The 16,639-nt window shown below is 39.9% G+C and overlaps 1 protein-coding gene across 1 annotated transcript; it reads left to right on the top strand.

Annotated features, from left to right (window-relative positions):
* The first annotated feature begins 336 nt into the window (after nucleotides 1-336).
* On the top strand, nucleotides 337-16,175 carry SNAP29 (synaptosome associated protein 29). Its single transcript, XM_065417749.1, has 6 exons — nucleotides 337-414; nucleotides 2,061-2,454; nucleotides 5,800-5,996; nucleotides 8,070-8,155; nucleotides 9,360-9,464; nucleotides 11,397-16,175. The coding sequence occupies exons 2-6, from the start codon at nucleotides 2,206-2,208 to the stop codon at nucleotides 11,552-11,554; spliced, it is 795 nt and encodes a 264-aa protein (XP_065273821.1). The 5' UTR covers nucleotides 337-414; nucleotides 2,061-2,205; the 3' UTR covers nucleotides 11,555-16,175.
* The last annotated feature ends 464 nt before the right edge of the window (nucleotides 16,176-16,639 follow it).

The raw sequence follows: 16,639 nt of genomic DNA, 5'->3' as shown, positions 1-16,639 counted from the left end.
CCCTACGCTGTTATCTTCTCCCTAGTTCCCTCACCACTCCTCTCGCGAGCATCCCCCACTCCCCGCGGGAGCTCCGGGCTCCAATCAGATAACACATATGGCGGCGCCTACATTGACTTCACTTCTGGACTGGAAACCCATCCACTCACGGGCAATGGATTATCCCAACTCTCAAACCACACCCCCCACTCCAGTACTAGCAATGGATTATCCTAGCCCCAGCCTGAAGGTTCCCGCTTCCCCAACCTAGAATGGCTTCACGCACACCCCCGCCCGCGGGTAGTGATAGTTTATTCCAGCCGCTTCCCCTGCGCAGGGGCAGCGATGGTTTAAGCCAGTAGTCACGGGGTGGAGGAGGCCGGCGGGTGCTGGCACCGCTCGGGCGGGAGTCGGGGTCGTTGGTGGTGGCAGCGGGTGAGTGAGGACCGGCGGCCCGGCCCGGCCCCTCACCGCGGGAGCGAGGCCAGGAGGTGATCTCGGTCCCAGGGCCCCTCGGGGGAAGCGGCTCCCTGGCCCCTGCGGGGGGCGGTGTCCCGGCTCCGAGGGGTTGGGGCCCGGAGCGCCGGGAGTGGGGGCGTCTCGGAGACGGAAGGGGCGTGGGGCTCCCCCGATGGGCGGCGTGGGGGGGGCGGTATAAGTTGGGGGCTGGGGAGAGGGGACCGCGCCGCCGCGTCTGTCCGGGGTTCAGACACCCCCTCCCCCTCCCCCGGACCAGCTGTGTGGGGCGATGATACACACGTATCCCGGGGTGGTGCTGGCGGAGTAATTCCCGAGCGCTTCCCAGGGAGCGGGGCAGAGCTGGGGATCTGGGCCGAGACCGGGAAGAGCCCCGTCCCCGGCGGAGCTGCCGAGGCGAAGGCTCTCCCGTCTGCCGCGTGACAGGTCCGGGAGGAGAAGGCGAGAGCTAGCTAGCAGGAGGCTCCATGAGAGAGAGACTTTAGCTGTCTCGTGGTATCTATTAAAACAAGCTGAATGCCAGTGCAACTGCAGTGACTTTGTGTCTGAAATTACTTTGCTTGTCAAAGGGTAATGCTGACTCCTTTCCCCGCCGCTTCCCCTCCCCGTTTTAAATAGCAAAGGAGAGAGACATCTACTGTGATTTGTTTAGTCTGTTCTCTACAGGTTCTTATACTGCCTCCTCACCGTAGTATCTGAGCACCTTCTAGTAGTGTATTAAGCAACGTGACTAATATCTGTCACGTGTGGCTCATTCTTTCTCTCATCCTCTTCCCCAGGGGAAAATTGAATGTGCAGTGTAATGTTTTGTTTTATAAATTCTATGTACACTGTGCTGTAAGTATTAGCAAAAGCAATGTTAAATAAGTACCTGTTATGCATGAAACAGAAGGTGGTGCGATCTATGATGGCTTGTAGATCCTGTGGGAGTCTGTTCCACAGTCTTGAACCAGCCCCTGAGAATTTCCAAGTGCCTGCACAGATGAGTTTTACCTTACAATGGAGAGATCCATTGTGTCCCAGAAGAGGTGTTTGTTCTACTGGGGGAAGGAGGAAGGGCCCTGCAGGATTATGTGCAGAGGATCAGTGTATGTGACTGAAATACCAAGATGCAATTTCCCACCCAGATATATAATGTATGTGCTCCTCTCTCCCTTATGTATCTTCTGTGGCTCATATCACAGTTTATATTTTTATACCTTAGTGAACAGTTTTTCTTAAAAAGAACGAGGAGTACTTGTGGCACCTTAGAGACGAACAAATTTATTTATTATTAAATGGGCCATCCTGATTATCACTACAATTTTTTTTTTCTCCTGATAATAGCCCACCTTAAATTGATTAGTCTCGTTAGAGTTGGTATGGCAACACCCATTTTTTCATGTTCTCTGTGTATATATATCTTCCCACTGTATTTTCCACTGCATGCAGCCGATGAAGTGGGTTTTAGCCCACGAAAGCTTATGCCCAAATAAATTTGTTAGTCTCTAAGGTGCCACAAGTACTCCTCGTTCTTTTTGCTGATACATAATAACACAGCTACCACTCTGAAGTTTTTCTTAACTCAGTGTTCTAAAGATAAATAAAAACTGTTTCCTTTACAGGTAAAGATCTTTCATCCTGTTGAGGTTCAATTCCTCTGAAACTAAGCAATTGCTGTAGGCCTTGGGAATACCAGTGTGACTCCAAGCTCACTTATCTCTAGTTTCACTCGCACTATAGCAAAGGGAGAAAACAGGAATTGGCATTATGTCATCTTACACAAAAAACTATAATCCCTTTGATGATGATGATGATGAAGGTTTGAAGCCAGTAAAGTGGAACAATGGAGATGACATCGTTGATGACCCTACTGAAAGGCAACATAGGGAGGCTACAGATAAACAAAGGTATCTTCAGCAGGAAGTTCTGAGGCGGGCTCAGGCCACAGAGGCCAGCACTAATAGATCTCTTTCCCTCATTTATGAATCTGAGCAAATTGGAGTAGCCACATCAGAGGTAAGTTCTTAATAACAGTAATACTGATTTTATACCAGATATAATCAAAACTTTACATAAGTGCCCTTTTGGTTTATTTAGTCACATATTAGACTGACTCAGCAATATTAACACTAAACATAAAGAGATCAGTAAGGCCCAGATCTTGTAAACATTTAAACGTGTGTAACTTTCCTCAGTAGAGTAGCATGGGTCTAAATGAGTGCAGGATCAGGAGACAAGTTTGATTGTGACAATATTTTCATGCTGAGTGGCTTCAGTTTTTAACTAACCATATCAAAAGGGTCCATATTGGCCTACTGGTCTTATTAAATGTCTGAGTAGTCTACACAAACTTCAGAAACACCTGAAACCAGGAAAAAATCTAGTTCAATACCTTAAAAAGCCTTAAATAAAAGTGCCTGCCAATATTTTGCCTGCTGTCATGGTGAACTGCTTTATAAACTGTATTTAAGGGGGTTTAAAGTGAAAACTTTATAGGTCTTTTATCAAACACTTCTATTAGTTTCTCTTGGTAGTCTGTAGAAACTGTTCATTGTTGCCGGGGCTGGGAGGTGATAATGACAACGAAGCTGTTAATTAGGTGTTTTTTGTTTGTTTTTTTAAATCCAAGTTGCAGCTTCCTTGGCTTCTTTAAAGTCTTGAGGAGAGCGTACCTGAGTTCTCGCAATAAAGCTTTCCTTTATAGAGTCTGATTAAGACTCTGATAACATTAGTCTGATGTGTATTTTGATAAAAATGCCAGTTAAAAATTAGCAAAACCTATGTAGGTATTCTGTTACCACAACTGTTTAATGAAAATGATTGTTCTACCTGTGTAAAGTCTGATAGACCTTCTTTTTCCTGGTAAGTTGTGGCCTGAAACTAATACAGCACTTGATGCCATGTGCTTAGACTCATCCCTGTTAATCATTTCCCTTAGTCTGATGGGGATGTTTCAGAATAAGTGGTGATGATACCTGTTCCAAGTATTTAGAGTCATTAATTTGGTCTTCTGGGCTGCATCATCTGTTGAGGGAGGATGTTTGCTCAAATGGTAGTAATTTGTTTGCATATACTATTCTGAGGGAATGCATATACACAAGTCATATAATTGTCTATAATAACTTGCGTGACTAACTTGATTTAGATAGTGAACTCTTCAATATACGCACTTAGAGAATTTTTATTCCCTCTCAAATAGTGAAAGGAAAAATCCAACCCTTATCACAAAACAATTTGGTCTGTTACTGAAAATCTGAAAGAAATTTGCAATGTAAGCCTGATTTAGTGTTAATGGTAGAGTCTGAATGTCACAGAACTGGTTGCTTGAGTGGGGAAACATAAAATAAAAAGACACTGCAAGACTGCTCATCTAAAATTCCGTATATCTAGGAGAGAATATGGACAACAGTTCTGTTTTTCATTAATGCAACTGCAAGCAGATGGATTCTGGCTGCGTATCTTTAAGCCTTTGAAATATCAAACTGCATACCTGTGTGCTTTAGAATTTTAAAACCATAAGCTGTAGGAATCAGTTAATGCAGAAAAGACTCTTAGAAAAATGTTAGTGTTGTTTTCTTATATCAATGGATCCTTTCTGAATGACCTAGTGCAGACTATTAGTGTGAAAATGATACCCTTTGTTAGTGAAAATGTCAACCAGGAATTGAAATAATTCTAACAGCATTACTTGCCTCACTAGCGTAGATTCTGCATTGGTAATCTCTTTTCAGCTCTGTACTTCCATGGTACAATGTAACATACCTTAGCAAGGGCAGATAAAGGTGTTAGGACCTGATAAAAATTGTGACTATAACAAGTTTCTAGATCTTGTTCACAGTAGGTGGCAGGACGTTGGCATGTCTGAATAAGAATTGTGGAGCTAATGAAGGCTACAGTTGCCTTGAGCTGGAGTTGGCAGTTCTTGATTTTAGTGCCACAGGGCTAGACGCCTTAGAAATACTTCAGGGAGAAAGAGGCACTTTTTTGTTCAAGCATGTCTGTTTTCCTCTGTCTCTTTGCATTTTTTGCTTTCTCTTTTTTTGGTTCTCCTCCTCTTCCTGGAAGCTTTTAGTCATCCTTTTTCACAATTGCCACCACCCTGAAATGTAATCGTCAAGTTCTTGTCACTTTTGTTTGCATGCATCTAATGCTGAAGACAAAATTAAATTAATAAGGAATCCTGTTGTTTCCACTTTTCTACTGAGCTTGTACTAAGGAATAGGAAAGTGAAACTAATTCTGCTTCTCCATTTTCATGGAGCAGTAAGAAGCAGTCCCTTTGGGTGGCGGGCCAGAGAGCTTAGTGAGATGCTGGTTTGATTCCTGATCATAGTCTGCTTACAACTGCAGGGTAAAGATTTACAAACATTTGTACTAGCAGGTAGAGTGGTTCAAATCTGGACCGTTTCTATTTGTCACTTTCATCATCCACATTAGGAATTGCATACATAATTAAATATGGTATGAGGCAGCATGGTCTAGTGGATATAGCACTAGGCTGGGACCTAGGAGAGCCCTGTTCTGTTCTTGACTCTGCCAGTGTCCTGCTGTGTGACCTTGCCCAAGTCCCTTCTTTTTGTGCCTCTGTTTCCCATCCACCGTTTGTCTCTTTAGACTATAAACTCTTCAGGGACTTCAAACAGTGCCTTGTGCAGTGGGCCCCAAGGTCAGTTGAGGCCTCTAGGCACCAGCATAATATAAATAATAAATAACAATTGCATAAAGGAAAGTTAGAGCCTGGAGAACAATGGGTTTAAAATGTAAGAAAATTTACACTATATTTATCCTTGATTCTTGTGAAAATCTCCCATTGACATTAATGAAAATTCTGCAGGTAGAATGAGAATAAAATAGCTTCTTAAATGTACATGTATTTCACAAAGCTGTGGTATATAGTAGTAGTTATTGATGGGCCAGGAAATTGAAATTTTATATAAAATTTCCACATATATAATATAAATTAGAGGAAAAAAAGGTTACAAAATATTGGAAGTAGCATGTCATGGAGGGGGGTGAATATAACTTGTTCAGTAGTCTAGACATATGTAAGCAAGGAGGGCTTAACTCAAATTTCAGGAAGGATTCAGTATTCTGGCTTCCTGTTTCCATCTAACTGGCTCTCCTGAGTAAGAGCAGTATCTTAAAGCTGTGACACTTTAAATGCATGTGTGATAAACAAAGAGGATCTCTTCTATGCTAAGGAGACGTATAGCAATTCTATATAATTATCCATAAAACACCGCCCACTACAAACTGAAAAGGGGAAATGGAGCTCTTGAAATCTTATTCTAAATGTTAAAACCATTGACATCACAATCCCTTGACTTGACTGACTTCCGTTTTTCTGTTAATTTCCCTTTAGGAACTTGTACGTCAGGGTGAGGCATTAAAGCGCACTGAACGAATGGTGGATAAAATGGACCAGGATTTAAAGATTAGCCAGAGACACATAAACAACATTAAGAGTGTCTTCGGTGGTTTTGTAAACTACTTCAAATCGAAACCTCCAGAGACCAAGCCTGAGCAGAATGAAGCCCCTGAGTACCAAGGAAACAGCCGGTGAGTAGAATGAGAATTTTAAGAGTGGTAATGGTCAGCTGGAGTTGGCAGCAGAGGCGAGGCATAGGTGGGGCATGTGGGGTTTTATTCATCCTTTTTCACAATTGCCATTGCCCTAGATTGGCCTGCGGAAGAGGGAGAAGGGCTCTGTTCTGCCACTGCACCTGCCCCCTAGCATGCTTGGCCCCAATCCCAAGCAGCCCCCACATGTGACATGGGACGGGGAGAGCACCCAGGCTGGTTGCGGGGGGAAAGGGGGGTGTCACTGGGCAAAGAAACACATGGGATGGTCATGTGTCGTCCTCTTTAGATTGTGCCCCTTCCACCTCACAGTATGGGGAGGCATGAGTCATCTATGGTTGGCAGGGAGACCTGCCTCTTAGCAGAGAAGTCTTGCAAACTGATTCCGTGCACTGCAAGGTGTAGACAAATAGAACACTACTCCATCATGCCACCCCTATGGCAGGAATAGCTTTCTTGAGATGATCTGCAAGGCCCCTATCCCCTTCTCTATTCCGATTCCTTCTTAAAATCTACTTGCACAATTTAGAAGAAGCCAACACGTTTTAGTTTAAATAACATAACCTCCATTCTCCTTTATTCCATGCTGTGTATTAGCCTGAGTAAAGGTCATCTTACTGACTTCTACTCTGTTGTGCTGTGTCTGATATTGAACCCCAATTCTGCGCTGGAGTCTGCATAGGGACCAGACTGCAGTGTTGAGGCTTTAGTTTGTAAGCTCTTCAGGTCAATGACCAAGTATTTCATCTGTATTGTGATCTCCTAGCACATCCTTCAGTACTCGATACTAATAAATATAAGCCTCTGGAATTTTGATCAAACCAGCATGCGTTTCTGCCCACTAAACATGAAAAGTCTTCAATACTTAAATGGACAATCAGTCAAATATTGCAAAAAATATTTGCAAAATAACTTGTTCATTATATGTTAAAGGCAGCTAAATCTTTAATTTTCTAACTTGATTTTAAAATTTGGAAGAATGAAAGAATGTTTTTAAGCCTTAGTCGTGGAAATCGTATGGCTGCGAGTTTGTACTGGTACATGCAGATATATTTCATGGCGTAATAAGAACATTGAATATTTAAAGCATTTGAAGACAAAAGTGCTGTATGTGTGCTAAGTGTTTTTCATGATCTCTAGAGAATCAGTATCATCACAGGATGGTAAGAAACTATATTAAATATGGCTGATCTAAAACTGAATCATTTTTATTTTAGTTGTTATAGAATTTGCCTTACAGTAGTTCTGAAATGTTCCAGTTTTCCAATGACTTGTAATGGGAAAGCAGGTTCTTTCAGTTGTACGTTGTAAATTAGCAAGATGGTGACTATTTTCTTCTCTGATGCTTTTGCTAAAAAGTTCTGTGGGTGTTTTTGTTCGTTTTGTTTTTTGGTACTTGTGGTAAGAATAATTTCATATTATCTAGAAAGTTCCTTTAATGGGAACTGTGTAGAGGTTTGTAGCTGTACAGCCTTGTAAATTTGCGTACCAGCTTTTTTTATTTAAAAAAAAAGGGGGGGGGGGAATCCAGAGCTGGACCCCTGCCTTAATCAAGCATTCTGAAAAACTCCCTCTTAAATATCATGTGGTCTTGAACTATTTCTCTTCCCAATTTACTAACAACTCTGAATAAAAACAAACAAAAGTTAAGCTAACTGACTTCTTGGAGCAGAACCATGTGACATTCACCTTCAAAGCAGCAGCAATGTGTGAATAACACAGCAACATTGTACGTGTATTGTTGTTTCGGGGGGAGAGGGGGCAGGTTAGTGTATGGTATTTGGCTATATGTCTTGGCGAGTGCCTCTACTGGTAAAGACTGAGGGCTTGATTCTGTTCCCACAGAAGTTTATAGGAATTTTGCTGTTGACTTCAGTGGGGGCATGATTGAGCCATGTAAGGTTTAAAAACGAATGTCAAGAGAAGGGGAACTGGTTCTAAGTAAGAAGCAGTTAGCTATCCTTAAAGGAATATGGGGCCTAATTCTGTTCAGTCGGTACAGAATTCAACCAGTGGGCACCAAGAATATTTCTTTATTTTTTTTCTCACCAGATTAAAAGAAGCCATGGTCTTTAGTAAAGAACAGGAGTCAAAGTACCAGGAGAGTCATCCAAATTTAAGGAAGCTGCGTAATTCTGGTTTGTTAATTTATTTGATGTTGCCCGTCACTTTGGGTGTACTTTACATAGCTTAGAGCTGTCTCTATTTAGCCTTCCTGGAAAGAATATCATCACATTAGATGCTAACAATAAAGAGGGTTAGAAGCTTGCAAAATTCAGCACCGTTCCTTCCTCCTGCAGATGCAGCCTAAGCAGTGTACAAGAACCTACCTAGTGTGTTCAAGTATAGCCATATCCTGTCTCTGTCAAATGATTAAAAATGGTTCAGAAGGAGCATATTTGAACCATGTCTTACCACAGCTTTCAAACGTGGCTGACTCCCTTATCAGTACAGACGTAGCTAACCCTGGTCCAGGAGACACGTCTTATTCATACAAAATAGCATGTAGGCTTTTGTTCTGTCCCTTGCTCTTGTATTAAGCAAACTTCAGCTAATGTTGTCTGGTGCTGAATGGCCATAGCCTGCTTTAAATAAGGGCCCATTTTATAACTAGTTTTCATTTATATTTGTGAGGGTTAGAAAATACTGAAGTCTTTTTGAACTAGATCTATAAATAAAGCAACGCTGTACCTTACTGATCTAATGCACACTGAAAACATAACAATTGCGTGTAATTGTGTGAACTTGGTGTTTGGCACATAAATGGTTAATTTCACCACTTAGCATTTACCTTGTTATATGGGGTGCAGAAATGACACTTCTGGCTCTCTATTGTTTGTCTGCCAACAGATTAGAGAGCTTCACTCTGAAGATAGCAAAGCATTAATTTACAACAGAAGGCTAGAAGCCTTTCAATTAAAAAGCAAACACAAAATTTGGGATTTCTTGTGTTTAAAACATCTAAATAGATCTCCAACATATGAAAGCTGACCACTAGAGGGTACAAGAGCTTCCTAGCGACTTGCCCTTAAGGGGCACTGTTTGGCTTTTGTGGCTTTGGTCCAGTTTTTTCCCCAGCTAAGTAACAGAACTACAGAAAGCAACACACAGACTTTAGTTACTGCTTTAATTTACAACCAGGAAATCCACTTGCAAACTTGTATCTCTGCATATCATAACGCTAGACCTACTGATAGTGATGTTGGATTGAATCTATTGGGTCTCACTGACCGAGTCAGATGACAGAAAGCCAGCTGTCAGTCAGCTAGAGCAATTCTTAATAGTTCTGAACCATTCCTTTGTTTATTTATGTGGACTAGAAATGTCTTATGTTGTTAACAGACTATGATTTCAGTGGAACCAATTCAGAATCTTCTGTCCAACCCGATGTTTATCCAAAGAATCAACATCTCCGAGCTTACCACCAGAAAATTGACAGCAACTTAGGTGAGTTAGAAATGGAAGTTCTGTGACTTAACATGATTTCCATATCTTGCTGTTTAAAGCCTGAGAGAATTCAGAGCAGTCTATTCCCAGCTAGCTCTGTCCTTAAAACTTTGTTTAGTTCACACACAGACCTTTGATCATAAAAGATCCTCTGTGTATGCAGTTTCTATTTCAAAAGCTTCTGCCTGGTAGATCTGCTACATGCTTTAGGCCAGTCTTCACGATTAAGTCCCGTCATGTTTCGCACATACTATGAATTTTAGTGGTCCACTTCTTGTCCAAAATGGATTTTGACCAGAGGGCAGGCTGTTGTAGGACAGATGACACAGGTTAGTAATAGATCTGAGTTAAAAATGCTTTTAATGTAAAACCAGCTATAGATTGAAACTGACTAGGATTATTGCAATAATATAAATCTGTATGGAAACTAACATCTGCAATGGGGTATCCCTACTGGGGTCTCAGCATTTTCTGTTCCCTGTGCTCCTATGGCTTTTCTTTCAGTATTGGACTTCACTAAGACAAAAACAATTGTTCAAAGATGTTTGGTTACTGAACTGCTGAACAATTTATTTTTTAAAGAAAGCCGCACCACAGTCATCCCAAAACTTTAACCTGATACCAGTTGCTACTTTGCGTAATTTAAATATCTTGCCTTTGACTACATCAAAATAATATCTGCTGTATGTTTAACCAATTGCTGTGCAGATATTCCTATGCAACATCTCTTCAAATGAATGGAACAGGGCCAAGCAGGTTCATCCGGCTATGCTGAAAAAGCACATTAGCTGGGTATTACTGATAAGAATACCAGTGAGGAAATACCCATGTTAGCATTTGAATACCATAGTCTCCTGTAATGTACACTGTACCATTTATTTTGCATAGAATGTTTGAGTTTATATGAATGTCAGTAGTGCATCAATTTGGATTCTGAAGCCTTCATAAGCAAATGCTTAAAACTTTATTTTAATGAGCTTAAAATTCTGGAGAAAACGGAACAAATTGGAAGGAATGAAATCCTTAATGTGTGGATTTTATTATCTTTCTGCATATATCTCTGAAGAAAGTATAATCGTAATCTGTTTTATTCTGTATAAAATGCCTCTGTAGTTGTCTGCTCTGTCTGACCTGGGAAGAGTGATATGGAAGAAAACAAATACATGAAGAATCAGGAAGCTGAGCCAAAAATGTTAGGATAGATATAACAACTGTTCTACTCCCACCCCATTCTGAATTTGTTAGTTTCCAAAACATTTATGCCAGCCAATTGTGCAATAAACATCTTTTCTGCAGCTAAGTACTTCAAAGAACACATTCTAGGATATGGGAACAAGTAAACCTGCTCATCCACATTAAACAAACTTGTACCTTATGGAAGGAAATGCTCTAAAAATCCGTGTACAGAAAGTGGATGTACTGCAAGGATTGGGGATTTATAGAATTAACCATTTTTACACCTGTGTATTTTGATCGATCTTGACAATAAATATCCGTTTAAAGAACTAACTGTGTTGAGAGACTGCTCATGTTAGGGTGTCAAATGTACAGAGGCAAGGAAAAAATATATCCATCCTTAAAGTAAAGGGAGAAAGTTAACATGTTTAAATATATTTTAGACACGACAAATACCTTAGTTTATAAAGATCAAATTTAGTTTTCACCATTTATTGTGTCTTTTAGTTTACAATGTACTCACTTTGAGCAATGAAAACAGATCAGTCACTTTTCAGGTACCAATGCACTACCAGTGTTGTAACATTTGTGTTGCAAATATTGTAGGGGAATAGTTAAGCAGCTTTCACTGACACTTGGTTTAATTAAAGATTTTGGGGGAAAGGGGGGGAATTTTGACAGCACCCATTTAAATGGCACCCTATATCTTGTAATTCCTGCTGTTTGAACCTTCATACTCCCTCTCTCTATTGGCAGATGACATGTCCTCTGGGCTGGGCCGTCTGAAAAACCTGGCTCTGGGTCTGCAGACAGAAATTGATGAGCAGGATGACGTTCTTGATCGGCTAACTGGAAAAGTAGACAAACTGGATGTCAGTATTACAAGCACTGAAAGAAAAGTCCGACAACTTTAAAGACTTCTCAGAAATTCTTTCCTTCAGTGTAAGATCTTCTTGGATGTTTATCTTGCTGGGGTTTTTTTTGTGTTTTTTTGTTTTAAATCTTGGGCAATATCCATTTCTTACTTTCAGTGGCTTAGCTATCATTAAAATTGCAGAATCTTGAGTGCAACATAAGATCTTAAAACACTTCTTAATATATACATATGTGTACATTGGACAGCACAGCTTTCTGCATCTGGTTGCAATCCTTCACTCTGGATACCTGCTCATTTGTATTATGATGTGCCATGTGCATATAGGAATTTTCAGTCTACATGTTTCAATGCCCTTACACTTAGAACTGTGGCAAAGAAAATAACTAAATTTTGCAAGGAATTGTTTAAGAATTTAAAAATAGCTATATGTAAACGTACAGATTACCAGCTGTAAAAATAATTCTGAATGATGTCCCCTAGCATTTCTGTGTTTGTTCCTAAGGAATCTCAGAGATCTCCAAACAACTGGAATAGTTGTCAAATGTGACATGCAGTGATGCTGGTACTAACACTGTGCCTAGGGGGAAGTGATTCTGCACGCTCAAAAATCCTCCACTGATGGTGGCGGTTGTCCTTTATGTGCTGCTTTTCGCCAGCCTACTGAGTAAGTGGCTATTTGAACAGCAGCATCTCTCTTAAAAATGGAAATTTGGACTAATAATTCAATTTTAAAATTTTTAATGTTTTCAAATAGGAAAGGTGGAGTGGTGGAGTTCATGCTATAGTCTTATGTGATGACTATTTCTTCCACCCCCATCACCATTGTTGAGAAATTAAACTTGCACATATACCTACATGCTCTCCAGCTCTCTGGCTTTGCAGTTTTTAGTTCCTACAGATGACAAATGTTTTAATTACTTCCAGTTTTCCAAATCCAAACTGGAATCCACCTGCTGGGTTTTCTTTCCCCTTATGCCTTTGTAAATAACACTGTTAAACAAAAATCATTTTAATTCTACAGCCGTGGGAAGGTAACAACCAAATGATCATCATCTATCTGCCTGATTGGTGACGTCTCTAAAACGAGAAGATAATATCGATTCAGATCTTACTGGACAAGTGTCCATATCGCAAAATTCACCACCACATTTGACAGTAAGAACCTGGTTGGCAGTCCCAGCAGAGAGGCCAGCAAATTAAAACCCTGTTCACTGCACCTGGTCCCCCCAGGTTGTCATGGCATATCGATTGACACTGTGGAGAAACTTGCACTGTATACAGTTGCCTGTGCTTCATGTTGTGTTGATAAATGGAAAACCAAAGTTTTCCAGGTCTGTTGATTCAGTACCTTTCATAATCACTAAATTCACACTTTTTTCCCTTTTTAAAAAAAGACTTGTTCAAACACTTAAAAATCCCATCTTCTGCCTTGGTGTGAACATACTCCCTTTAGCGCATAAAGGACTTAGAGAATTTTCAACCCTCTTGTTCTATACAGTCTGTGTAGGAAAGTAAAGCATTAAACCATCTGAACTTCCTTGCTATTGGGGGCAATGTTACTGGAAAATAACTCCTCTAGTTCTCCTGGTAATTACATTTCTCTGATGTGAAACCATTTGAAAACTAGTTTATGCTGCACCCTGCCCTGCTGGTGTCACAAATATCACTTTGCAAAGAAAGTGGCTGCCACCAGCTGGAAACGCACAGGTGCCAATTATAAGTGTATTCTGCCATATATCTTTCATTACCTTTAATTTTCTTTTTATCTCCCATTTGGAAGTTTTGAAAAAGCCTGTTACTACCTACACGTCTTCTGCCCTTGTGTATACATACCATTACTAGTGCTTTTCCCCTATTGCCAGGATATTCATGAGTGATTAGCTGTCTCTTCTTAATGTTAAGGCATTTATTTAGGAAGTAACAGATATCATTAACTTGTAAAAAGCTGAAAGCGTGTGAGGGGCAGGAAGATTCAAATGTTTGTCCTGCCTACCTTTGATGGCTTATTTAAGTACCCGTCAGAAAAAAATGTGGGGGTGGGGGGGAGGGGGAGGTTTTTGTTTTCTTGCTATAGAACTTCCAGAACACAGTGCTGATTGACAGAGGCATCTTTCTTTTATGCGCCCAAGCTGTGTGTATATGTATTCTATCCCGAGTTTAAAAATTTGTGGAAAATTCCACTACCAGTTAGTAATACTGTTAACTTATTTGAAATCTGCCTTCACGTGTATATGCTTACCCCGCAACTAGACTTTTCCTAAAGCAAGACCTTGGTAATCAGCGTGCAGGCTGAATAGTTTTCTCCACTGAGTTGTAGCTAATGGAGAAGAAATGTAGCTAGAAGATCCAGCTATGTGTTCATGTATATTGAAAAACGAGAGGAAGATGGGGCTTGGATATGAACAGTGATGGCAATAGATTTGTTAGTTTAACTTGGATGCTTTCTGACATAATTTATTTTGTGAAATAAATTCTATTTCTTCTTAAAACAGGACTTTTTTTTAATAATGTAGTTTTATCAGCCTTACTAAAAGCTGCTTGTGTCCTTGGGGGAGACCTTTGCTATAAGAAATCTACTTTGGCTTTTAGAACATTTTGATCATTACACATTTCAAACTGGAACTCAGAATTACGTGGGAGTTCTACAAAGGCCTAATTTCTCATCTCTTTACCCCATTCACCTTTGCCAGTTGGTGACATCTGCTATTTCCTCATTGTTTACAGGCTTCCTGCTCTACGTACGTCTAGGGTCCCATTTTAAAGGGTTGCTTTCCACATTAGGGCTCTTTTGTGCGGATGAGAGTTGTGTTTAAGCATAAACTAAAATCGACTGCAACCTGAACTCCTTTCCTAGCTTTCATAGAAAATACTTTACACTGTCTGCCGCTAAAGAACATAAACGTTAACAATATGAGAGAGCAATGCTGTGTTTTGTAATAGTGATGAAACTCTTGCTGACTAAAAACTATTTTACAAAAAGAGGAAATAACTGAAAAGCTGACTTTTTTTCTTTCCTAGAAATTTCTGCCTTCCCATGCTGCTTGAAGGCTTAATTTCTGTAACTAGTCTTTTAGATCCTGTCTAAAATACCATTTCATCTTTCTGTCAGATACCATTGAGAAACTTATCCTCTCATGTTGGCCTAAGCTTTTTAAAAATGATTCTGCAAGCTTACCCGTGAGTGCCAGTTCAACCAACTATTCTGCTTAAGAGTGCCTGTTAGCCTTTCTTTACAGCAGAACTTCAAAAACAGACTCCAACGAGAAACTGCTGAATTGGAATTAATTTGCAAACTGGACATCATTAAATTAGGCTTGAATAAAGACTGGGAGTGGAGGGGTCATTACACAAAGTAAAACTATTTCTCCATGCTAATTTTTTCCTCTACTGTTACTTACACCTTCTTTTCAACTGTTGGAAATGGGCCATCCTGATTATCACTACAAACGTTTTTTTCTCCTGCTGATAATTGATTAGTCTCCCACCTTAATTGATTAGTCTCGTTATAGCTGGTATGGCAACACCCATTTTCTTCATGTTCTCTGTGTGTGCATATATATATCTTCCTACTGTATTTCCCACTGCATGTATCCGATGAAGTGGGTTTTAGCCCATGAAAGCTTATGCCCAAATAAATTTGTTAATCTCTAAGGTGCCACAAGTACTCCTCGTTCTTTTTACTGGTAATACTGTAGACTAGGCAACGTTTATTGGCTTGAGTGGCAGTTAGTGTTAAATATCAAAATAAGGTTGCAAAAACTTCTATGTAGGCATCTTTATAAAGTAAGACAGGCTCCCTTGTAGGAAGATTTATTTCTTTAAATGAGGTTAGGGGTATTATGATTATTCAGAATTTTTATCTGTCTGAGCATAGATTTGATAATAAGCAGCCTTTTTTAAAAAAAAATAATCTGACCATTGGTTTGTAATAAATTGTACCTATAAAACTGTTCTTGAGCATTGAACCAAAACTGCACTAAATAATCTAGGGCAGCCAAGATGTAGGCTCTAAGGCCCTGTTCTTGCACTGGGAACTGCACAGGCTGAGTCTGACTGAAATCATTGGGGCTCTGCCTGGGCACACGGGTCTGCCTGCATGGTACTCAGTGCAGGATCATGGCCTACGACTTTGTGTGTACATACAGAATGTCTAGAAGAAACTCTTTTGCTGTATTGAGGCTACTGTATTTAGATTGTATGCAAACAATACTCTGAAAATTTAGCTTGTTTATGTCTAAAATTTCAGTTTTTTACGATTGAAATGTAAAATATTTTGCTGCTTAATAGCTTTTGTGAATGTTCAGTTTATGTAAAACTAGGAAATAGAAAATACTTTTTCTAGCCATTCAGCCTTCAGAACAAACTGACTTTTGTTGTTCCTTTTACATGGATAAGTCCATAGAAAAGATAATGTTTTTGGCTTTGAAATGTGTGTGACATCAGCATTACAGGTAGTGATTATTTGACTACAGCCCTGGCCACTTTTTTAATAGTAACATAATTATACACCACACAGATTTAATAATTTTTTGGGCAAGCAAAATTGAAGTCTTTCTCTTTCTTAATGAAAGATTAAAGTGGATTATAATTCAGCAATTTAAGATGTCAAATGGAATCTATATTGAATGGTGAGATGCTCAATAAAGGTGCTTATTGTACATGAAGACTCGTTGCATTTTATTTCCAGGATGAAAGTATCGTTGCCAGATGCTGGACACCATCAAAGTATATTGATTGGATTTTTTCCAGTAAACGGATATTCTTTAACGGAGGATATTTCCGTTATAAATAACGTTCTGTCTACTCCCATAAGCTGCTATAGTGTCGTGTCATTCTTGGGGACTATAACTCTGGAAGAAGATGCTTTAGCAAATCTTGTAACTTCACCAGTCATTTCCTGCTGAACCACAACCCTTAATACTATATAGGAAAACTAGGATTTCCAATGCATGGGCCTATTGGGATTGCTGTGCCTGGTAGCAGATGCTTTTGAGAGTGGGGTGAATTTCTGCCTGACTCTGTGGTGATCACTCTAGTACCTGAATCTTGGGGTTTGGCATGCCCTCAATTAACATGCATAGCTTTAATTGTTGGTAATAAAATGTAGACTTTATTTAAAAAC

Source organism: Emys orbicularis, chromosome 16, assembly GCF_028017835.1.
Source record: "Emys orbicularis isolate rEmyOrb1 chromosome 16, rEmyOrb1.hap1, whole genome shotgun sequence".
Lineage (NCBI taxonomy): Eukaryota > Metazoa > Chordata > Testudines > Emydidae > Emys > Emys orbicularis.
The sequence above is the reverse complement of the archived record's forward strand: the minus strand, read 5'-3'. Positions and strand labels throughout refer to the sequence as shown.